This window comes from Erigeron canadensis, chromosome 8, assembly GCF_010389155.1.
Source record: "Erigeron canadensis isolate Cc75 chromosome 8, C_canadensis_v1, whole genome shotgun sequence".
Taxonomy (NCBI): domain Eukaryota; kingdom Viridiplantae; phylum Streptophyta; class Magnoliopsida; order Asterales; family Asteraceae; genus Erigeron; species Erigeron canadensis.
Window position 1 is genome coordinate 26,729,121 of NC_057768.1, and position 22,866 is coordinate 26,751,986.

At 34.9% G+C, this 22,866-nt stretch overlaps 4 protein-coding genes across 5 annotated transcripts; 2 read left to right on the forward strand and 2 right to left on the reverse strand.

The window, feature by feature from the left end:
* The first annotated feature begins 4,718 nt into the window (after positions 1-4,718).
* On the forward strand, positions 4,719-8,632 carry LOC122611313 (serine/threonine-protein kinase SAPK2). The gene is made up of 9 exons (XM_043784322.1): positions 4,719-5,015; positions 5,121-5,195; positions 6,105-6,206; positions 6,637-6,690; positions 6,771-6,863; positions 6,975-7,067; positions 7,511-7,615; positions 7,701-7,799; positions 8,268-8,632. Exons 1-9 carry the CDS (start codon positions 4,896-4,898, stop codon positions 8,541-8,543), a joined length of 1,017 nt encoding a protein of 338 aa, XP_043640257.1. The 5' UTR covers positions 4,719-4,895; the 3' UTR covers positions 8,544-8,632.
* Positions 8,633-8,679: 47 nt separating this feature from the next.
* LOC122610517 (wall-associated receptor kinase 2-like) lies at positions 8,680-11,112 on the reverse strand. Its single transcript, XM_043783498.1, has 3 exons — positions 10,269-11,112; positions 10,040-10,174; positions 8,680-9,897 (listed from the first exon to the last, which is right to left on the reverse strand). Exons 1-3 carry the CDS (start codon positions 11,110-11,112, stop codon positions 8,828-8,830), a joined length of 2,049 nt encoding a protein of 682 aa, XP_043639433.1. The 3' UTR covers positions 8,680-8,827.
* A 2,621-nt stretch (positions 11,113-13,733) lies between these two features.
* Positions 13,734-16,066, reverse strand: LOC122610518 (wall-associated receptor kinase 2-like). The gene is made up of 3 exons (XM_043783500.1): positions 15,220-16,066; positions 14,975-15,124; positions 13,734-14,839 (listed from the first exon to the last, which is right to left on the reverse strand). The coding sequence occupies exons 1-3, from the start codon at positions 16,064-16,066 to the stop codon at positions 13,734-13,736; spliced, it is 2,103 nt and encodes a 700-aa protein (XP_043639435.1).
* Positions 16,067-17,882: 1,816 nt separating this feature from the next.
* On the forward strand, positions 17,883-21,953 carry LOC122579741 (U4/U6 small nuclear ribonucleoprotein PRP4-like protein). Of its 2 annotated transcripts, XR_006320690.1 has the most exons (6): positions 17,883-18,124; positions 19,162-19,830; positions 19,929-20,055; positions 20,308-20,745; positions 21,159-21,354; positions 21,468-21,943. XR_006320690.1 is itself a non-coding variant. In XM_043751967.1 (4 exons), the coding sequence occupies exons 1-3, from the start codon at positions 20,379-20,381 to the stop codon at positions 21,339-21,341; spliced, it is 486 nt and encodes a 161-aa protein (XP_043607902.1). In that variant the 5' UTR covers positions 20,176-20,378; the 3' UTR covers positions 21,342-21,354; positions 21,468-21,953. The 2 variants fall into 2 exon arrangements, 1 of the variants encoding a protein (XP_043607902.1); XM_043751967.1 differs by lacking the exons at positions 17,883-18,124; positions 19,162-19,830; positions 19,929-20,055 and having other exon boundaries at positions 20,176-20,580; positions 20,654-20,745; positions 21,150-21,354; positions 21,468-21,953.
* Positions 21,954-22,866: the final 913 nt, after the last annotated feature.

The following is a 22,866-nucleotide window of genomic DNA, read 5'->3' on the forward strand; positions in this document are numbered from 1 at the left end:
TTGCTTTGGTTAAATGCAGATAATGGTATTGGTAATAGGACCCATAGTGACCCCTTCGAACTATCGGCTCATTCTACTCTTGTTATGTCTTTTTGGAAAATTATTATTATGTCTAGTGTTAGACTCGAGTTTTGGGTATTTTAAATGGGTCGTTTTGTAGTTGTAATGTATTGATTTTGTTTAAAAGTGTTTTGGAGAAACTCATAATCCGTAACAGGTTTGGATAATGATTTTACGAATGGGTCATGCCGAAATTTCCAATTTTGAAAGTCGTCTTTTGTAATGTGTCAACTTGGGTAAAATGACCCGTTTCGTGGTAAACTTGCTCTTGAACTTTTGAAACTTTATTTAAAATGTTTAGTGAAGAGATTATGTCCTATTTCAGTGATTGGTAGTGGGAAGTTTGGATTTGAGTAGTAATGTTTTAAAATGTCATTAAGAAAGTTTTTGGAAGTTCAGCAAAAATGTTTAGTGTTTGTGATTAGTTTTACTAGTTGTTAATATGTGAAAATTAATTTTTGGGTCAAAATGGGTTTGTGCAGAAGTTTGTGGAGTATTAGTCTGTTGTAGACTAATATATGGAGTATTAGTCTGTTGCTAAAAAAAAATATCCTTATTTTTCTATTAAATTGAGTCGTGTTGTTACAGCTGCCCACCACATACCTGGTGAGGCTTACTAGCTGAAATTTTGTTCAGATACGATTTTTGGTGCTGCCCACTGCTTATGCGGTGAGGCCCACTGGTAAAAAAAAAAACAAAACTTGTTTTTCATAAATCGAGTCGTGTCGTTTCACGAACCGATCCGTTCGGTTTTTAAAAAAATAAAACCAAACCAATGGGTTTCATTCGGTTTTTGGTTTTTTCGGTTCGATTTTATCGGTTTTTTCAGTTTTTGATTTTCGGTTTTTACCCACTAGTATATACTATGTAGTATGTACCCATAGCCATGTTTGAAGATAAACGCCATCAAAGTGCTTATGCTTTTGAGGCTTTGTGAAGTTTCACATAAAAATAAAAAAAATAAGTCTAGGCACTTTCTCCAATGTGACTATGTTCAGTAACAAAACCACGATTGAAGAACGTGACAAAGAACATAATTTTTTTTTAACATTCATCTTATATATATTCACGAAAAAAATGATAGCAAATACCTCATGACACGTCATACATAAATGTAATTGACAAATTAAGGATTTTGTATTGACAATCATGATCACGACGCAAACAACGTACGTACAAACATCAACAAATGAAATGAATAGTGAAGTAGTTTATAATGTAACGACTAACGAAAGCATTTTATTATATATTGAGGTTAATTGATTTATGAAGAAAAGAAGCACGCAGTCTGCACTTTGCAGCTACGCCCAGCAGCGAGGAAGACTTTTTTTTTTTTTTTCGTTACATCATACATTACATATCATCTCTTGTTATTCTCATTACTTTGTTTGAACCAATCATATGTGCATACAGCTGAAAAAAAAAAAAAAAAAAAAAAGGTTCAAGGTTGAAAAATTAAGCTCATACATCCAATTCACTCTCGGTCGGTTCATAATAATTTTGATAAGATATTAAAATGAGTTTAAAAGAAGATATAAAGAAAATTAATTAAAGTAAGTGAGCATTACTTATTCTTCGTACACATATGTATAAAATATTACCATATATAAATAAACAAACAAATAATTCTTCATAATGGTGTTGTGTTCTTGCAGTTCGTTCTTTCCAGAAAGTGGATTTGCCTTGTCGGACAACACCTGCTAGATGACACATACATATGTGATTATTTGTTTATTACAAGTACTAGAAAAACATATATACCACCTACTAATAATGACCTACGTATTTTTCCAGAAGCAACCATCTAAATCCACCTTTTTATGAATAAATTAGAATATCATTAAGGCCGAGGCTAATGAACAGTAGTTTTTTTGGCTTTTTTTGTACAACAAATATTAGAAATATATATTTGATAAATGAGATAATAAATAAGAAACTGATTTAAATCAGCTGGACTTAGGCTACACTTATGATGTAAAGGGTGTGGGTTCAAGTCCCCCACCACCACTCTTCATTTTTTTTTCCAATCTTTTTAGATATTATATTTTCAACCCTTTAAACTTTACATATATAAACCTGACCTTTTTACGTTTGATGATATGGTGTATTACTTTAGTTCACTTTTTTTTCCAATCTTTTTAGATATTACATTTTCAACCCTTTAAACTTTACATATATAACCCTGACCTTTTTACGTTTGATGATTTGGTGTATTAGTTTAGTTCACTTTGTTGAATTTTTATTTATTTTTTGCTTTCAAACTTTTTTGTTTAGAAATTCTTTACATTTTTTTAGAATTTTTTGATTTATTTGTTTTCCAATTATTATTTGTTTTCATAATTTTTTTTTTGTAATTAGACACATATTTCCACCATTAACCGATTTTCTTACATCTAAAAACTTTCTGGTAAGTACCACAACATGTTTTAAACACCGACGCCGCCCTTCTTGGTAAGTATCACAACATGCTTCAAACACCGACACCACCCTTCCTAATAAGTACCACAACATGCTTTAAACACCAACGACGCCCAACGGGCGGCACCAGAACTTTCTAATTAACAAATAAATATAAATATAAATATCCATCAAAATAATAAAACAAGATTGAAGTATTTATTGCGCGACACATGACGTAATCTTTGAACGACACATGTACCTTTAAAATCTTATAAATTAGTTTTTCTAATTTTTAATGGATAAGTTAATCCTTAATAAATTTAATAATTATATATGATCGATCTAAATTTAACATCATTAATCAATCATGTCCTCATTGGTTTACAAAAGTAAAATTCTATAAAATATAGTATATAACCTTATAACTATCAAACTACAATATTATTATATTTGTTAATATATTTTACACATCTAATCCAATTCCTTTATACACACGATTTGCCATTAATTTGTTGATTACATCCTTACCATATTTCAACATACGTTAACATTGGAATCCCGTCTTAAACCCCACCTCGGTAGCTCAGCGGTAGAGCAGCCTCTTGTGTATAGTTCAATAGGTAGTCGGACGTGGGTTTAAATCCCGCTCGAGTAGCCTTATGAGTTTACTCCAACCCAATTTGAGTTTACGATCCGAAATGACAAGGTTATTTGCCGTCATCCACTATGCTAATAAGTTCCGATTTTGATGTGATTGTAAAAATTTAAGGTAAATCCAAAACTCTAACTAAACATATATTATATTTATCATTAGTATTCATTGTAATTTATCTTCAATCATCGGTTTACTTTAACCACAATTTATTTCATACCTATGAATCGTGTACGAGACATATTCGAATTTCTTTATGATACAATATATATAGCTACCGTACATCATACGGGTATTAGAACTAGTTTTGTAATATATCAATAATAATGTATTTCTTATTATTATTATCATAATATAATATGAAGTTTGTATATATATATACAATAAAAGAGTCAATATTATTGTGACTCTCTTAATTCACTTGAAATTAGTTAAAAAAACTTTCTCAACAATCAAAATTGTGAGAAGAAGAAAAAACTACGAAACAAAATAAAAGTGATGGTTTTTAAAAATTTCTTAATTTCCAAATAATGAAAGAGATCGAGGCTACTCAAATTTTTTCTCATGATAAAATAATAGTGGATTTAATTCACATAAAAAAAAATAATTTAAGTTTATAATACAAATTTCACTGTGCTTAATTTCTGAATAATTTTGTTTATATTTGTATGAACTAGCCTACTGCCTGTTGTGGCGGCTAGAAGACAATTGTCAATATTAGAGAAACCCTTGTTGATGGTGAGGAATCCGGTGGCGGTGGTTGGGAGCGATGAATCCGGAGAGAGAGAGAGATGGGTTGTGATTTAGTTGTTGATGATGATAAATTGATGGCAACGGTTACGATAGGCAGATCGGCTGAAAAAAGTGATATGATTTTTTTTTAATATGAGTTTCTTTTTTGGGGGTTTAAATTTTGATAGGGGTAATTTCGGCATTTAGAGAAGGAGGTGTAAAATACAATATAATTAAGGAGGGTATTATGAGAATAAAAAAAGTGCTTAAACTTAATCTTAATACCTTTATAAGGGTTTATAGATTATAAATTATAGATATTTAGTTTACGTGATTATATTCTAACTTGTTTTTTTGTTATTAGTAGGGTTTATTTGAGATATGATGTTTTAAATTTGTGGTTGATAGAACCTGTTGACATTAATTTTACAACATTTATTTACGTTCTTGAGATGCAAATTTCTTCTATTCATTAGCAATTTTAATTTTTCTTTTATGCTTTATTCAAATTATAATATAATGCTTTCATGAAGTTCTACGTAGAAAAAACAGGCCTTAAAAAAATAAAAAAAGATGTACAAATGAAATTCTTTGTCAACATAAAATCTTCTCGTCATTATTAGGAGGATTAGTGAAAAGAAATTAATATTGATACCATTTTTTTTTTGAACGTTATACGAGTACATGATTTTAGTAAACAAATCATAATAATCAAAAGATATGATTCCAATATCATTTGCACAACTCAAAACCCACACAGTTTTGACACCTATTTCACTATCCGCCAAATTTACACCCAAAGATCCAATAATAGTAAGGCATGAGTAAAATAGTACCCTATACTAAATTCTTTCTCACACAACTCTATATCCATAAATTTCTACATATAGAAAGTGATCAGTCCAAGTCTTCTCTTTCTTTTTACTGACCCACAATACACTTTATCTAATCACACCTACCCAACCTTCACAAATTTTCCATCTTTTTGATCACATAGGCTTTTGTAGGTGGTCTTGATCATTTTCCAACTTTCTTGAAGGAACCAAATAATATGGAAAGATATGAACTTGTTAAAGAAATTGGGTCTGGTAACTTTGGTGTAGCAAAGCTTGTTAGAGACAAGGGTACTAGAGAGTTGTTTGCTGTCAAGTTTATTGAAAGAGGACAAAAGGTTTTTCATTTATTACTAATAAAGTTTTGATTTTTTTTTTGAATAAAATGAGGTTTTTATGCAAGATAATATGTGGGTGTGATCAAGATTTTTGAAATTTTGCAGATTGATGAACATGTTCAAAGGGAGATTATGAATCATAGATCTTTAAGACATCCAAATATTATTAGATTCAAAGAGGTTAGCTTTTTCTTTTTCTCTTTCTATGTTATTAGTTTGTTTTTATACAGCCTGCCACTGTGTGTGTGTGTTTTGTGTTATTAGTGTGATGTTTGTGCCTGTCTGATTTACTGCTGTTAGATTGTTTACTGCATAGCTCTTTTTACTACTTCAATTTGAGTTTTTGTTTTAGTGGTTAAATAGTTAAAAACTGCTTAATGATGCTAAGATTTATTGTATTTGAAGCCAAATGTTGACCTATCTATTGTTGCTCTATAAAGAACCGATTTGTCATGATGCGACTTGGTTAAGTCATAGCATTACAGATTCTTAAAGTAGCTAGTGAGAGTATCTATATCCTCTGCGAGTCCTATTTGGATAAAAATCAATGGTACTTAGAATTTGTAGTGTGGTGCTAGGTGGAAAACGTCAAACTTGACGACTCTTGTGTCATGGGGTCGTTTGTTACACAACTGGCATTGAATCCGGTTGTCTATCACGTGCATTGAATAAAGTATGAAATAACTTTAGTTTACGCCCGTCATCAAGTTCATCTAATATTACAAACACCAATTCACCATCCACACAACAATTCAAGAGCATCTCCAAAGCAGGGCTTTTTTTTAAAGCTTATTACTATTCTATTAGACTTTTTATCGAGACAAAAAGCTTTTTTCCCGTTGAAATTAATAGCCTCATGAGGTTATTGAATCATTGATAAGAAAACACATTCTCTCTTGCTTATTTTAATGTTTCTAGAAGAACTTTGAGCTTTTTAAAGACTTATTCCATTGTAGCAAAAACTTGTGAATTATCCAACACATTATCAGACATTAATGGGCAGATTAAACCAAATTTCACGTTTTATCATGTTGTAAAAATGAGCTAAGTTAAAGGTGTTCTTATGTTTTTCGGGCCTGCATTTTTCAGGTGTTATTGACTCCAACTCACTTAGCAATAGTAATGGAGTATGCAGCCGGAGGAGAGCTTTTCGAGAGGATATGCAATGCGGGTAAATTCAGTGAGAACGAGGCAAGTTGTTGTCTACATAACTTTAGATCCTCAAATGCAGTTTGTTTGTTTATTATTTTCGAATTTGTAATAAACCGTACAAATTTCTATTTTAACTTTTGGAGTTTAAGAATGGGTAATAACACTTGGTAGCCCCTTCGACTGCTCTTTTTCCAACGAAATGAGTGGATCGTTGACTTCGGAAAGTATACGTTGTGACGCTCAAAGTTCATGATTGCTCAAACCACTCAAGATTTTAGCTAAACTATATGCATAGTTTGATTATTTTCTTGGTTAAATAACACAGTTATAACGTCTATCTGGTTAACTTTTTTTATTTTATTTTTTAATAATAATCAGTTATAAGCTTCTAAACTCATTTACTACTTAAAACACTGATATCATTGAGATTTTACGCTTTTTGACTTTGGTTTGTTCTGATATGTACCAGGCAAGATTTTTCTTTCAACAACTTATATCAGGAGTTAGCTACTGTCACTCGATGGTATTAACGATATTCATTCAATCTATTCACAATATTAGCGCATCCATTTTAGCTCATTGGCCATTGGTATATGGTTTCAGGAAATTTGTCACAGAGATCTTAAGCTTGAAAACACACTGCTAGATGGAAGCACAGCTCCTCGTGTTAAAATATGTGATTTTGGGTACTCAAAGGTAACACATTTACAACATTTTCATCTGCGTTGTCTCCTTTCTATCAAATTCACTAAATGAATATGATATTCATGAATTTTGATGTAATAAACTAATGTCTGTATGATATAGTCATCAGTTCTGCATTCTCAACCAAAGTCAACAGTTGGAACGCCAGCTTACATTGCACCCGAAGTTCTCTCAAGAAAAGAATACGATGGAAAGGTGCTGCCATTGAGTTTTCTTTTGTCATTTCATAAACAGTAATGTTGACGATTTAAATAGCTGCACTTGACATTTCCTTGCCTAAATTACTATGCTTGTAAAAATACCGATGCTGTAATTTAGTTTCAAAATTTGGAATTTGCCTTCCATCATACTAACATTTGGCATGCTTGTGCAATACCATATATATTTGGAATACACTAATATTTCAAATTTTAACTTGGCTTTTATACTAAGAAAGGATTAAAAAAAAAAGAATTTTAGGACTTGCATCTGCATATTGATCACTACAATCAATCTATACCCATTCAGAGCCTATTGTTCTTTTAAATGTTTCACGGACAATAGTTTGTTTGCCATTAATCGGTGAAGTATAACGATTTGAAAAGTCAGCAAGTCTATAACAGATTTTGGGTTCTTATTTTAACTCTTGTAAATTGTAGCTTGCAGATGTCTGGTCATGTGGGGTAACTCTATATGTGATGCTCGTTGGGGCATATCCGTTTGGAGATCCTGATGATCCAAAGAACTTTCGAACAACAATTACCGTGAGTACCATGACTTAACCTTTAGAAGTTAAAAAACACTCTCATTTTTATGGAGTTTGATTGGACATTGTTTGATTTATGACAGCGAATACTTAGTGTCCAATACTCTATTCCAGACAGTGTAGAAATTTCGTTGGAATGCAGACATCTTCTTTATCGGATATTCGTTGCCAATCCTGAGAAGGTAGAACTGCATAAGTTATATGTAGAAGTTGGGTTGGATTCATAAAGTAAAGGTGGAATAACATGTGCTTTGGGTAATGGTTTAAATGTGGGTCAAATGGTCCGGGTCCATTGGGTTGATCCGGGTCCATTGGGTTGACCCGCTAACACTCCATGTATGTGCTTTTTTTTTTGCAAATAAAAATAAACACTTAAGGTTGTTATAAGTATTTTAATGCACTTTTGGTGTCTTCTTTAGGTGGTTATAGGTATTTTAATACACTTTCTGTGTTTTTCAACTCATTTGATGAGTTCCATTTTAAGTTTTACCCATTTTACCAGTTCGGAATAAATATTACAAATTGGCCCATATTTTAGTTAAATCCTCTACCTTATTAATAGTAAATAATGACAATGGGCAGATAAGGTTTTCTTTATAAAAATTATAACAAAGAAATGTTGCATTTTCTTAGTATTCAGATTTTTGCAGAGAATAACCATAAAAGAAATCCAAATGCACCCATGGTTCTTAACGAACTTGCCTATGGATTTGATGGCTGGGGGAAGTTCTCAGAACACAATATCTAGTGACACAAATCAGAATATTGATGAAATATTGTCAATAATACAAGAGGCAAGAACTCACCCTGGGATGCTAAATGATGGATCACCGCAGCTTCTTGGCGATAGTATGGACTTTGATGATTTGGATGATTCTGATATTGAAGACATAGACATAAGTGATGATTATAGTTGCTCACTATAAGAAGGTTACCAAAATATATGGTTATTTTACAAGTTTTCAGCATACGTTGTCATACAACATCTTTTATGTATGATATATATGATATCTCATATCTTTCGTTTGCTGTGTATTTTGACTTTGCTGTATAGTCGTTCCCTTATAGATACAGTGACCTTAGAACTTATCTCATATTGTAATGCATTACATGGGGCAAATAAGTAAAAGACTCTACAGATTTTTGCAGCCATAGTGCAGCAAATTAGGTTGACTTTTATATGTCAAACTATATAAGCTGGTCATGGTCATCATTTGACTTTCTTGGGGATGAGAGAATTCTTTAGGTAAGATAGACTTAGTTCTTTGAGTTTCTCTTTCACTTCTTTCATGTTAGGCCTCTTCTTGCCCTCTAGCTCCACACAGTCTTTTGCGATGTTAGCAATTTTTATGATATGCGCGTCGAGCCCATCTTCCTTGACTTTATTATCAAGAATTTGAATCAAGAAACCAGTTTCTAGTGAAGAAACAAATAATGTTGCCAATCCCATGTCACTTTCAGTTCCACCATGTGAAAATACCCTTTTTCCCGTTAGAAGCTCAACAAGAACCATGCCAAAACTATAAATGTCACTTTTCTCTGTAAAAGTTCCTGATCGGAAGTACTCAGGGTCTATGTACCCAAGAGTTCCATGGATCAATGTTTGTATGTGAGTCTCCTCAGAAGGAATATATCTTGAGATGCCAAAATCAGACACTTTAGCAGTAAAGTCATCATTCAAAATTATGTTTGATGATTTGACATCTCTGTGAACGATTTGTGTGGTTGAGTGTATATAAGCAAGGGCTTCTGCAGTCTGTGTGGCTATGTTTAAGCGTCTTTCAAATGTCAATGAAGAAACAAAGTCGTGTTCGTGTAGGTGTTGAAAGACGGTCTTGTTAGTTACGAACTCATAAACCAGCAGGGGAGTTTGTGTCTCTAAACAACAACCCACGAGTTTGACAACATTTGGGTGGCTAATTCTTGATAGAACGATCACCTCATTTATGAACTGCTCAATCTGGTTCTGGTCGATGGACATGTATTTCTTGATGGCAACCACAGTTTTATCAGCTAGTATACCTTTATAGACTGTACTATATCCTCCCTGACCGATGACATTTGTTTTGTGAAAGTTATTGGTTGCCTTTTCAAGAACTCCTGCCGGAAAAATCTTTGCCACTTGGGAAGATTGTTTAGGTTCGAAGATTAGTTTTTGTAGAATTAAACCTCCATTTTTCTTGAAGAATGTCTCCCTACTCTTTATAAGGCGTCTCTGTTTAATTCCTCTGTATAGGATAAGTGTAAGCACAACGGATGCTGCAGAGACCATGCTAATGCCTGTTTATCAGTAAGTTCTGTTATTAGAAAGTTCATATAACTTGATCACCAAGCTTGTGTATGTTTGTATACATTTAGCAGTGAATTTAGGTCGTTGTTGATGACTGTTTTTCTAGTAATGAAATGAGTCGTATATACTCACAGGCAAAGAGGGACCCTCCCGAGTAACTGCAGCCACTCCCATTTTTTCTACCGTCACCATGCTGCCCAAAGAAACATTGACAGTTGTAGCTTCCAATTGTGTTAGTACAGTCATATATGCAGTCATTTTGAGATCCTGCACATTCGTTAACATCTGGAAAAACACCACAAATTGCAGTGAGTGTGGGCTGTTAATGGTATTAATATCAAGCAAGCAAATAGCGTTTTACCTTGACACCCGTTTGGAAGATAAGGGTTTCCCCGATACCCTGGAGCACATTGACAACGATATCCTTCATAACTTTTATTGAAATCAGTCTGAGCGTCGATGCATAGACTATTGTCACTGCAAACATAATCTCTACCACTCTTTTGAGCTTCTTTACAGCTTTTATTCCCAACCGACCATTCAAAAACCACTGGAAAAGACCGATTGAGCATCATATCAAAATCAGTTACATGAAAGCTGTAGCGATCAATTTCAACAAGAAATGCGTATACGCACTTATCAAACTTCCACTCGCCAACATGCACTTTTGTGTTGCTTTGTGCATGGATCCAAAAACTTGTCACGTTATAAGGGACCAGAACCTGACTGCAACCCATACCTAAACACGGACCATTCACTGACATATTACATATAGACGTTGTTAGACATCCAGTTATGTATTCTTCACCTTCAATGATCTTCATGTTGGATCTAGCATCACACCCAACTGTAGTAAAGAGGTTTCGTGTGCTTGAGATTGGGAATCTTGACAATCTTATTATGGGTTCTGACAGACTAGTTTTTGCATGGTTTTTATTGTAACAACGATAGCCTATTGGTAATGAGCCACGCATTAGGCCATCTAGTGATATGTTCAACAGTGTGATGTTGGTGCCGGAGATTTGTTGGTCTGTACAGTTCACATAATAAGATTTGCTCAAGTAGCAGCCTTCTTTCGTCCCAAAAGGATATGGGATTGTTACATTCCCACATTTATCCGGGCAACTGGGCAGGGATTGAGCTGCCACCGCTCTTGTCAGTATAACAATCAATATCAACAATTTCAGAAGTAATTTGTGCAGCATCTCTAATCCCTAATGGAATCTGCAACCTCAGCATCTTAAGTTAAAGGTACTAGCCGGCTTTTGGTTTTATCTTTTTGTTCATATCCTAGTCGTTCATGAATGCGGTAAAACAAAGATTCCCATATTACAACATATTTGTTACATGTTTAAACTTTGCCTGTTTGATAGTATATATGAATGTGTCCATAATTCTATACATAGACATACGTTTGTACACATTGAACCTTGCGGCAGGACCCTTATTTTGTTGGCTATTGCCTAGTGAGTTTGAGAATGTATAACCAGTTTCATAATTCTTATTTCATAAAGCAGACCTTAGATGAACAACACCTCTGACAATCTAAAAAGAAAACCAAAGGGAACCTTCACCAATTTAACAAACACGTTGGGCGAAAAATGCCTATACACCCTAAAACAGCGTTCTAACTTTGCTATTCATATGTTACAACTCCGTGATGATCAAGACCAAACGTTCTTCCTATTGTGATCGTGTTTTTCTAGACGATAACTTATTGTCTTGGTCTTTCATACTATCTCCTGTTCTAATGCTTAGGCTGGATAACTAGTTGTGGCCAATATTGTTACAAAAACATGTTGGTTAATCCACCCGTAAACCATAGAGACCTCTATGACACGTGACTATTCTTTATTGTGATAATGTAAGTGTAGTATATTTGTGTGCAAATTGGCCGAACCCAATATTAGTGGACTACCTCTGATCTATGAGTAGTGTTTGGGACAAAATCGTTATTTGTACCAATGCAGCTTGGATTCACATGTAAAGTTGAGACACGTAGGTTTAATCCTTGAGAATTCCCAAATCATGTGGGTATTAAGTGAAGGTGGGGTGGGATAATGGGGATTCAATGTGATTCCTGGGACAGGGTACCCTCTTTTACCCTAATATTTAGTAACATATAAAAATAATACAGTATGATATAAGGTCCGAATTTGGGATTACATGTATTAAAATCCAAAATTTAGACACTTCGGATTAAGGGATCAAGAGACCTTTTGCCTGAGATCAGTGATGATCTTTGCTGCATTTTCAACTGCACAACAAAATGTTAAGAACTAAAAGATATGATAAGTGTGAAAATGGTTTGTATGGTAGTTATTACCTTTAGGAGAAAGCAAATATGACTAACATTAAGTTCACGGTCTTTCTTGTACTTTGAAACTTCGGGTGAAGTAGTGCTAGAATTCTTCCAAGCATACTTTGACTTACAATTACCAGATCTGTCTGGATACAAAAACTTAGATTAATTATCATTTTATAGTAAGAAAAATTTATTTTTATCCTTTCATTGCAAAGAATTCAGTTAATTGGAATGGATAATGAGACAAGTTAGAAAGCAAGAAACTCCTCATTGTCGCTTTTGCGTATTTTAAGCCCTAATATCTCGACGGTATATACGGAGGTTAAGATGTAGACAGAACTTACCTCAAACCAGGTAGAGAATCTACTTACAAGTTCTACCTAAATAGTAAAAAAAGACCTCCGACCTTTGCATGGAATGATGATCGAACAGTTTCCTTGTTTACCACTTATCATAATATTAAATATACATAAAAAGAGACAGATCGAACTACGGAAAGCTATTAGAAATTATATGAGCTACCAAACTCACTGGTAAACTCCATCCCCACCACCGTACCGGAGCAACCACCAGCATCCAGTCATCCACCCATCACGCACCATTAAAAACTCAAACCACCACCACTCTTACAATTTTAAGCCGCCCCTGAAATCAACCGAGGGAGTGGCCCACCCCTTGAGCCGGCTCTTGAGACTATTGACAATTTAACATCATTATCTACTGGTGATCAATTAGAAACGAGCGATTCTTCTTACTCGTGGGTAATTCTTATCTCCCTTCTTCTCTTGACATTGAATTTAGAGATTAGAGCTGACTGCATTTGAGACGGTTCATAATAAGTCATTGCGCACGTGCACTTTATTATTTATAGGAACTTGAAGATTATGTTAGTATTTTACAAACATCGTATAGTTATATAATGTTCCCCTCAAAAATCTTAAATTCAGGAGGACTGTTTAACATGTGTGAAAAATGTTGTGAGTGTAACACCATGATCATATAATATTTTCCCTTACAGTATATATAAAATGCCAATTTTATGCATGTGATAGCGTATTATCAAAGTCCTTAGAAGTTGGATTTTGCTATAATATGATTGATCAGAAAACTCTGTAGAAAAGAATGAGAGATCAAAGTCGATAGGAGCGTTGATATGAGAAATGGATATGGTGCCCATCAGGCGTCGCTTCGACCACCTACACACAAGTCCTACCTTCATATATCAGAGGACAACACATCTACAAAGTTAAAAAAACGTTAATCAATTTATAATGTTCTAAAACATATCTTATAGTACTATTTTTACTGTATTCTACTACCAATATGCAATATCATTTGTTTCAACCAACCAATCTCCAGCCTACTCGGTCATTCTTGACTGCTTCTTCTACTGATCCGTTACTTGTTTCGTGACCCATACTTGACCCGAACCCATTTGATCCATACCCATCAAAACTGAACACCATTTATTTTTAGTGCTAGTTAAGATATGGAGATCATTGTTCAAATGGATCAACTTAATCAGTCAAACAATATAAGCTGATCAGAGTCAAAATAAGTGATCTTATCGGAGATGATAGAATTAGTCTTCATGTAAGATTGACTTAGCTCCACGAGTTCCACTTTCACTTCTTTCATGCTAGGCCTTTTCTTGCCTTCTAGCTCCACACAGTGTTTTGCAAGGCTAGCAAGTTTCTTGATATGCTCATGAAGCCCATCCTTCTTGACTCTATGATCAAGTATTTCAATCAAGCAACCCCTTACTAGTGAAGAAACGAAATACGTGGCCAAACCCAAGTCGCTTTCAGTTCCATCTTGTGAAAAAACCTTTCGGCCCGTTAGGAGCTCCACAAGAAGCATGCCAAAACTATACACATCACTCTTCTCCGTCAAAATTCCTGAACGGAAGTACTCAGGATCTATGTACCCGAGTGTTCCGTGCACCAATGTTTGTAAATGAGTCTGATCAACAGGCATGAACCTTGATATCCCAAAATCAGACACTTTAGCAGTGTAGTCATCGGTCAAAAGTATGTTTGACGGTTTAATATCTCTATGAATGATTTGTGTGGTTGAGTGTATATAAGAAAGGGCTTCTGCAGTCTCTGTGGCGATCTTTAAGCGCCTTTCAAATGTCAATGAAGAAATATAGTCATATTCGTGTAGGTGTTGGAAGACAGTTTTGTTGGTTATGAACTCATAAACTAAAAGGGGAGTTTGAGTTTCAAGACAACAGCCCAAGAGTTTGACAACATTTGGGTGGCTAATTTCTGATAACATGATCACCTCATTTATAAATTGCTCAATCTGGTTATGGTCAATCGACTTAGATTTCTTGACGGCCACCATAGTTTTATCAGCTAATGTACCTTTATAAACAATACCATTGCCTCCTTGACCGATAATTGTTGTTTTATGGAAGTTATTGGTTGCCTTTTCAAGAACACCTGCTGTAAAAATCTTGGCCATTTGGGAGGATTGTTTAGATTCAAAGAGTAGTTTCTGTAGTATCAAACCACCGTTCATCTTGAAGAACTTTTCCCTACTCTTCATGATATGCCTCTGTTTGAGTCCCCCGTATAAGATAAGTGTTAACACAAAGGATGCTGCAATTCCCATGCTAACGCCTGTTAAAAAATAATACGCATAGTAAATAACTTACTTTGGTCTAAAAGTAATTAGCTAGCAACAACCTTAGGCCTTTGGAAATGACAGGTTTTCGAGTACTGACATACTAATATAAGCTATATATATATACTAACCGGCAAAGATAGATCCTCCTGAATAACTACAACGTTCCCCATTCTTTCTACCGTCACCACGCTGACCCAAGAAGCATGAACAGGTGTAGTTTCCAATCGTGTTAGTACAGTCATATAAGCATTCATGATTTCCCTCACACTCGTTAATGTCTAAAGAAACATCACAAACATTTTTCAGTTATCTGTCAAATCTATTACGAGTATATAATTATAATAGCATAACATAGTAACATATCTAGTGTTACCTTGACATCCATTTGGAAGATATGGGTTTCCCCAGTATCCGTCAGCACATTTACAACGATACCCTTGGTAGCTTTGATCGAACTCAGTCAGAGTATCGATACAATCACTATTATCTGCGCATAGATAACTTGTACGGTTCGTTTGAGCTGCTTCGCAACTTGTGTCTCCAACCGACCATTTTAAGACCACAGGGAAAGACTTCTTTTGCATATTAAAAAGGTCAGTTGCACGAAACGTGTAATGATCTTTCTCAACAAGAAACCCATATGTGCAATTGTTGAAACTCCACTTGCCCACAGTCACATTTGTGTTACTCTGGGTATGGATCCGAAAACTTGTCACTTTATAAGGAACCGGAACCTGGCTGCAACCCATGCCTAAACATGAACCGTTAGCTACCATATTGCAGCCTGTATTTGATAAACATCCGGTGATGTAGTCATCACCAGAAGCAACTTTCATGTTGGCTCTAGCATCGCACCCAACTGTGGTCAACACGTTCTGTAAGCTTGACACCGGGAATCTTGACAACTTTATTCTGGGTTCTGAGCTAGTTTCAGTACGACGCTCGTTGTAACAACGATGAGATATTGGTAATAAGCCACGCATAGTTCCATTAGGTAATATCTCTAACACTTTGATATTGGTGTTAAATATTTTTAAATTTGTACAGTTAACGAAATATAATTCGTTCAAGTAGCAGCCTTCTCTCGTCCCAAAAGGGTACGAAATGGTGACATTCTTACATTTATCTGGGCAGTTAGGCAGAGACTGAGCTGCTATCTTTCTTGATTGTATAACGACCAATATGGTCAAATTCAAAAGCAGTTTAAGCAGCATCCCCATCGCAAATGGGATTTCAGTTCAATGTTACTTTGTCTTTTAAACCATACTTAGCTAGCTAGCCGGCTTTTGGAATATGTATTGTTCACAAGCTATTGAGTTATTCATTGTGTATGCACTTTGGAATGTGCTAAAATGCAAGTGAATTTGTCTTTACTTTTGTGCATATTGTTATTGTTGTGTAGCTAAACTTGTATTTTATAGCATGTCCGTACGTGTATATATAGAATAGTTATAGCTTTGGTAGTGTCGAACATGAACCTGGGCCCTCAGCCCCTCCTGTGTTGATGAGTAATGATAATGATTTTATGGATCTAGAATAAGAACCAATATTTGTCACCTAAGTGATAAAGTTTAATTGAATGGTTAGAAGGACGGGAAAAGAAAAACCATAAAACTATATAATAATACGGTTTCAGTTTGTGTTCTAGAATCTGTTAAAAATCGTCAAAATCGGTTCGGAAAATTTCTGTTTGGTACTGTTTATATCACCACAAGAGGAACACCCACCAATCTAATTAAAAAGTAAGGGCATTGGTAATATTCATATCACCACCAGTCAACCACAAGATGGGTAGAGTTGTGTCACATTGGTATTATATCGCTACGTGTAAATAAAAATCATGTACGTCATCTTCATCTTCATATCATATCATATACTAATACATTATTATTATTATTAAAAGCAGATACAACAGATTTAGAAGCAAATACATTATACTTGGTTGGTATTATAAACTATGAACCATTATTATCTAAAGTTCTAAACATATAGAAAATGATAGTTAATATCACCACTTTTTATAGATCTATCATTTTAAGAGTTTGTACTTGTAAGACTATTTATAATGTGGATGTTTGTGAAAAATTCATAGTGAAGTGAAGGATGTTTATAAGAAGAGTATTGTCATGGGCGATGACATGAATAACATCTATCAATGAATATTTGTAAAGATTGATTATGAAAAATGAAGAAAGAATGTTTGTGTATATATGCATAAAATAACTATATATATATATAAAGATCAAATAAGAAGGTATTTTAAGGAGAGAAGGGTGAAAAGGTTCTTTTTTTTTTTTAATTTTTTAAAACTTTTTTAATCTCTCTTTAATTAACTAATTCCAAAAAAAATTTAAAAAAATATATTTTTCTTCAAAGGGTGTAGCCCGTAAACTATAGGCGAAGCCTCTCGGCTTATGACAGAGCCATAATAGCTAAGGGCGAAACCCGTTAGATAGATCACTCCATCACCGATCACCCCTATGACCTATACCACTCTCACCAGCTACCCCTTATTAATATCCTAAAGAGCGAAGCCCGTACTATACCCCTACATGTATAACTCACTAACTCGGGTTAAAAAAATTTTATTTTTATTTTTGTTTTAAAATTTTTTTATGGATTAAATTAATAGAAGTATCAACAGTCTAAGAAGGTGTTTGGTACAATGGAATGGAAAGGGTGAAATGAGAATGAGAAACACTTCTCATGTTTGGTTGCAATGAAGAATGAGGAAGAGAATCGAGAAGTGAAAATCGATTTCATTCCATCCATTATCTATATTGTAGAGAATGGATGTGAATGGAAATTTTTTGTTTTTGTTTTAATAATATTATATATATTAATTTTAATTATTATTTAAACTTTTGTAATTTTCATATATTGATTCTATAGTTGTATCAAATGACGAAATTTATTCTCTTTCTAAATACTAATTTTTTTTATTCTCTTTCTAAATACTAATTCTCTTCCCTACCATATTCATTCTCTGCTACATTTTCTTTACAACCGGCATAAAACCCTCTTCCTTGCCCCTTAAGAATCCAAGGGTGACCTTTGTACCTAACACTAAAAACAATGTCACCACTAGCACCACCACCGCAGGAAACAGGGGAAGAACAGCCCTAATTGACGTCACCGCAGCGACACGTCATCTCGAATCAATCTTAAATCTCCGTCTTTCAGATCTCCTCACACTTGTCCTCGTACATTCCGAATCAGATCACATGTTGTCAAAACACTTGCACTTTGGCCGCTCAGCTAGGTCTCCCTCCAATCAGGTACGCTTACTCAATTTAGCTCAGTCTCGTGTTAATGAAACCTTTTTTTTTTTTGCCTAAAAATTGCTGCCATAGTTAAATTACTGAACTGTTGGCATATAAAGGCCATAGTCCATGGTTAGCTACACATATGTAAATGATAGAAGCGGATGTTTATTGTCTGCATGCATGGTAAGTTTGCTTTTCCCACTTAAAGATAGTGTGTGCATACGCATGTAGTAGTAACTGTAATTTATAGGCATTTGAACTTCTTGATGTAAGCTCTATGTGTTGTTTTGTTTTAGCATGGGTATTTGTTAGTATTTAAATAGCAGGCCAAGTTTTCATTGGGGGAGGTCTGGTTATTTTACAATTAGCAAACTTTGTTTGTTTTAGGAGAATTACCCATCTCGAATAGGGTTGTATGGAGATTAACCCATCTCGAATTGAGTCTAGCTAGTATCTTGTAATCTTTTGGTTTCGAGCAATAAAGATCAATAATTTATAATTGTGGATTTTTGGGTTCTATCAGAATGTCAATGTGTGATGGAAAGACTGTTCACAAAGACTTCCCCTGCCAACTTTAAGAAAGTCATGGAAGGGTCTTAGTGCACCTGGAGAAGTGTCGAAGTGGCAAGTTGTAGATCGGGTGGAGTGGGTTATGAGTCAAACTGAGTAAGTAATGTGCTCATGTCGAGGCATATAGCCCGAATCACATTTTCTCCGTTTTTATAAATATTGGCATGTCAAATATGAAAAAAAAAAGGTTATACTCTTTCGGTGATCATTATTATTATTTTTGTATAAAATGATTTAGGATTTTTTATGAACTAGCGATACACTTTGGGTGAAATTCTTCCCATTTGCCTTGTTTTCTTTATAGCCATTTTTGTCGTCTTATCTGTTTGACCGTTTAAAACTAAAACGTAATCTGGGTGATCTGTTCATAAATTATTATTATAATACTGCCACCTCTATTTACCAATTTCATCCTTTTGGAACTAGTCTAAATGGGGTATTACTGATTAAACATGATCTAACAATATTGGTTCTATCAGGTATTTCCTGCCCCTGCTGATAGAGAAAGGATTAAGGCATGTCTATCAGAGTTGGGAGAGATGAGCGATGTCTTGAAGAAAGTTTTAGTTTCTGGTTTAGAGCAGCTTGTAGGTACAGTCACACACTGAATTCAACCCGTGTTAGACAGTGTTGCACCGTAATTAGTTACAAGCTCTTCGAAGCTGAATATGTAGAAAATGAGGTAAATGATCCATGGGTCCAGAGACGACTTCATGCTGTTGAGACTAACTCAGGATGGCTCCAGTCTCTAGTGACAACCAACTATGACTCGTTTGTTCATTTGGTGATCAACTTTATTGTAAAAAGGCTTGAATCTATTACGGTGCAAAGAGGATTTAGTCAGCTTGGACGTCTGCTGCTTGACCGAGACACGAGGGCTCTAGTTAGCCGTTTCTCAGGCATAACCCAAAGGACTGTTAGGGAGATAGGAGAGTTTTGTGTTGGTTTATTTAAATCTGAAAGCTACATCATTGCTGCTGATTATATAGTATATTTACTATATGAAAAGAGCCTATGTTCATTCAGAACCGCTGTACTTAACTCTTTGTTTCTCAAACGATTGTACTTTCATGAATATATACCATGAAAAGTTACACTATGAAACCTTTTTCTGCGTCCATCTGTACTTGTTTTTCCTGAATTTCCATGTATGTACTGAATGCTTTTCAAGTCCAAAAATATAGTCAATATGAAAATTACTCAAACTGGATATCATATTTACTCTGTTTCTGGATTTCGGTAACAGCGGATCAGATTTTTTTTGGTACGCTTGCAGGCAGGATTAGTAATTTTGTTGAAAGCTCGCAAGTGATGGCTCATTGCAAAAGTTTGACGATTCATCTTGATAGAGTCTCTGCGTTTTGACTTTTGAGGTTTGAATATGCTGGTATTATTTGTACTTGCTAACATTTGCGATTTTCCATAGTTTGCACAATCTAAATAAATGTCATCCCTGCCCCATTTTCATTTACTAAGAGACCTATCCCCTAGGACCTTTCTATTACCCCAATGATGCCAATATATGAAATCATGATCAAAGTAAGACTATCCATGTCTTAAATTGATGTTTAAATGAATAACTGTGTGCTACTTTTGTTGATTCTTGATCGGTACTCTAAATGGAGTTGCTAAGGATGGAGCATGTCGGGAGTAAAAATTTTGTCTTCATCGAAGGGACATACAGAATGAGCCACGGATGTTACATTTTCTTCAACAAACAACCACATTGGAACTGCTTCTGCTGATCGCACTGCAAGGTTATGGAACACCGAAGGACGTCTGCTTAGTACATACAAGGTTATTTGGATCGTCTAGCTCATGTTGCTTTCCATCCATCAGCAAGTATTTGGGTACAACCAGTTTTGACAAGACATGGAGATTATGGGATACAGAGACTGGTGAGTAGTTGCTTATCCAAGAAGGTTATAGTCGAAGCGTTATTGGCTTTTCACCCTGATGCCTCTTTAACAGCATCTTGTGGCCTTGATGCACATGCACTTGCTCATGTATGGGACTTAGGGTCAGGGAGAAGCATTCTAGCCTTGGAAGGTCATGTGAAGCCGGTAGGACATTTTTTTTCTCTAGACGTGGAAAGATGGGTGGGTTGAGTGACGGGTCAAAATGTCTTCTGGTTATAACGAGTTTGAGTGAGGGGGTCGCAACGCGGTTCGCTCACCAATACTTTTTTCTTGTAAACATAGCTATATTTTCTTATTAATTGTTAATGTGAGTTATAATTAAAAACCTAGTATTATCACAAAACCATTCCAAGTTCTTAAGTAATACAATTTAAGACTTTGTATGCATGTCGAAATATAAATCTATACTCCATGATTTTCTATCAATTTGACACTTTATGTAAACTTTTATATTGGATATATTGATGTATTTGACATTTTATTAATTTAGTTTCTCGTTCATATATCCTTGTATTTTGAAGTTGGCTGATAGTTGTTTTATGGTTAAGTTTTTTCAGGTCCTTGAGATTAGTTTCTTGCCCAATGGCTATTATTTAGCAACAGGAGGTGAAGATAATACTTGTAGAATCTGGGATTTGAGGAAAAAGAGATCATTGTACACAATTCCTGCCCATGCTAGTCTTATTTCTCAAATTAAATTCGAGCCTCAAGAGGGATATCCGTGGTACTGCGTCGTATAATACGACAACTAAGGTAATTCACAAGAAATTTGTTTGTATTTTGGTTGTATGTATCGTTACTAACTTACTATTAGTGCATGCTGTATGCCCAAGTGTTGAATAATTTTTTTTGGACTTTTTTCTCAGGTATGGTAATCCAGAGATATTAAGCCATTAGGTCCTTTCTGGTCATGAAGCTAAGGTTTCGTCTCTCAATGTAGCCGGAGGTAATATTCGTATTCTTGGCCTAGTTTTGCTGGTATGAAGTTTGTTTTGACCTGCTATGGATAACACTAATACGCCTACCGGTGACAATACGGGCTATTGGACAACTCCTCAAGATAGTTTTAAATTGAAATGGACCATTATTTTGGTATTTATGTCTTCTGCAGTTGGACACAACTTTACTAGTAAAGTTGGAAGAATCTTGACCCTTGGATTAAAATCAAGGGTCAAGATTCAAAAATAATGTTGACCCTTGATTTTAATCCAAGAGTCTAGATTTTGTCTGGTGGATCTCAAATTCTCAATCCTTTATTTTGTTTGTGTGTTTCATCACCGAGTTGTCCAAGTTCGGATTACATTGGGGTTTCTTTAGATGTAGATGACGTTTTGGTCCTCTTTTATTTCTTTTCATCATATATGTTCTATTCACGAGTCATACATATTATTTGAGCCTGAAAATGTACGTAAGGTGTAAACCTAATGGCTTAGTGAGCTGGTGTGTGTACAAGTTATTACTAAAATAAAATAACTATATGACTTTCGGGGAAGGAAACAGAAGTAGGTTTTCTGAATAACTTGAATCCAAGAAAAACGTTATTTACTGTTGAATAAGAGTAGTATTTGGCCAAAACTTATAATCTATTGCGATGCTTCCATATACCTCGTGTCTAGAGGGCTAATACAGGAGAAACGAATAAACCTTTTTCTGTTAGTCAATTTTTACACAACTGAGGGAGAGTTGTTGATGCTTGTTTGTTAACCTTTGGATTGTCGAGATTTTGAACCATAGGCGATCATTGTTCAGGATTAACTTGATCAGTCAAACAATATAAGCTGGTCAGAGTCAAAGTAAGTGATCTAATTGGAGATGATAGAAGTCTTCAGGTAAGATTGACTTAGCTCCGAGAGTTCCGCTTTCACTTCTTTCATGCTAGGCCTTTTCTTGCCTTCTAGCTCCACACAGTGTTCTGCAAGGCTAGCAACTTTCTTAATATGCTCATGAAGCCCATCTTTCTTGACTTCATGGTCAAGTATTTCAATCAAGCTACCCCTTACCAACGAAGAAACGAAATATGTGGCCAAACCCAAGTCACTTTCACTTCCGTCATTTGAAAAAACTTTTCTTCCCGTTAGGAGCTCCACAAGAAACATTCCAAAACTATATACATCACTCTTCTCCGTCAAAATACCTGAACGGAAGTATTCAGGATCTATGTACCCGAGTGTCCCATGCACCAATGTTTGTAAATGAGTCTGATCAACAGGAATGAACCTTGATATGCCAAAATCAGACACTTTAGCACTATAGTCATCGGTCAAA

Excerpts from the sequence above, each read along its gene's own strand:
- LOC122611313 (XM_043784322.1), top strand. The coding sequence starts at position 4,896 with ATGGAAAGATATGAACTTGTTAAAGAAATTGGGTCTGGTAACTTTGGT. Across the intron at positions 5,196-6,104 it reads ATATTATTAGATTCAAAGAG|GTGTTATTGACTCCAACTCA; the intron begins GTTAGCTTTTTC and ends TGCATTTTTCAG. Across the intron at positions 6,691-6,770 it reads TTAGCTACTGTCACTCGATG|GAAATTTGTCACAGAGATCT; the intron begins GTATTAACGATA and ends ATATGGTTTCAG.
- LOC122610517 (XM_043783498.1), bottom strand. The coding sequence starts at position 11,112 with ATGCTGCACAAATTACTTCTGAAATTGTTGATATTGATTGTTATACTG. Across the intron at positions 10,175-10,268 it reads TCTTCCAAACGGGTGTCAAG|GATCTCAAAATGACTGCATA; the intron begins GTAAAACGCTAT and ends ACGAATGTGCAG. Across the intron at positions 9,898-10,039 it reads GGGAGGGTCCCTCTTTGCCT|GCATTAGCATGGTCTCTGCA; the intron begins GTGAGTATATAC and ends ACTGATAAACAG.
- LOC122610518 (XM_043783500.1), bottom strand. The coding sequence starts at position 16,066 with ATGGGGATGCTGCTTAAACTGCTTTTGAATTTGACCATATTGGTCGTT. Across the intron at positions 15,125-15,219 it reads TCTTCCAAATGGATGTCAAG|ACATTAACGAGTGTGAGGGA; the intron begins GTAACACTAGAT and ends ATGTTTCTTTAG. Across the intron at positions 14,840-14,974 it reads AGGAGGATCTATCTTTGCCG|GCGTTAGCATGGGAATTGCA; the intron begins GTTAGTATATAT and ends ATTTTTTAACAG.
- LOC122579741 (XM_043751967.1), top strand. The coding sequence starts at position 20,379 with ATGTTACATTTTCTTCAACAAACAACCACATTGGAACTGCTTCTGCTG. Across the intron at positions 20,581-20,653 it reads ATTATGGGATACAGAGACTG|CATCTTGTGGCCTTGATGCA; the intron begins GTGAGTAGTTGC and ends CCTCTTTAACAG. Across the intron at positions 20,746-21,149 it reads TGGAAGGTCATGTGAAGCCG|TTTTTTCAGGTCCTTGAGAT; the intron begins GTAGGACATTTT and ends TTTATGGTTAAG.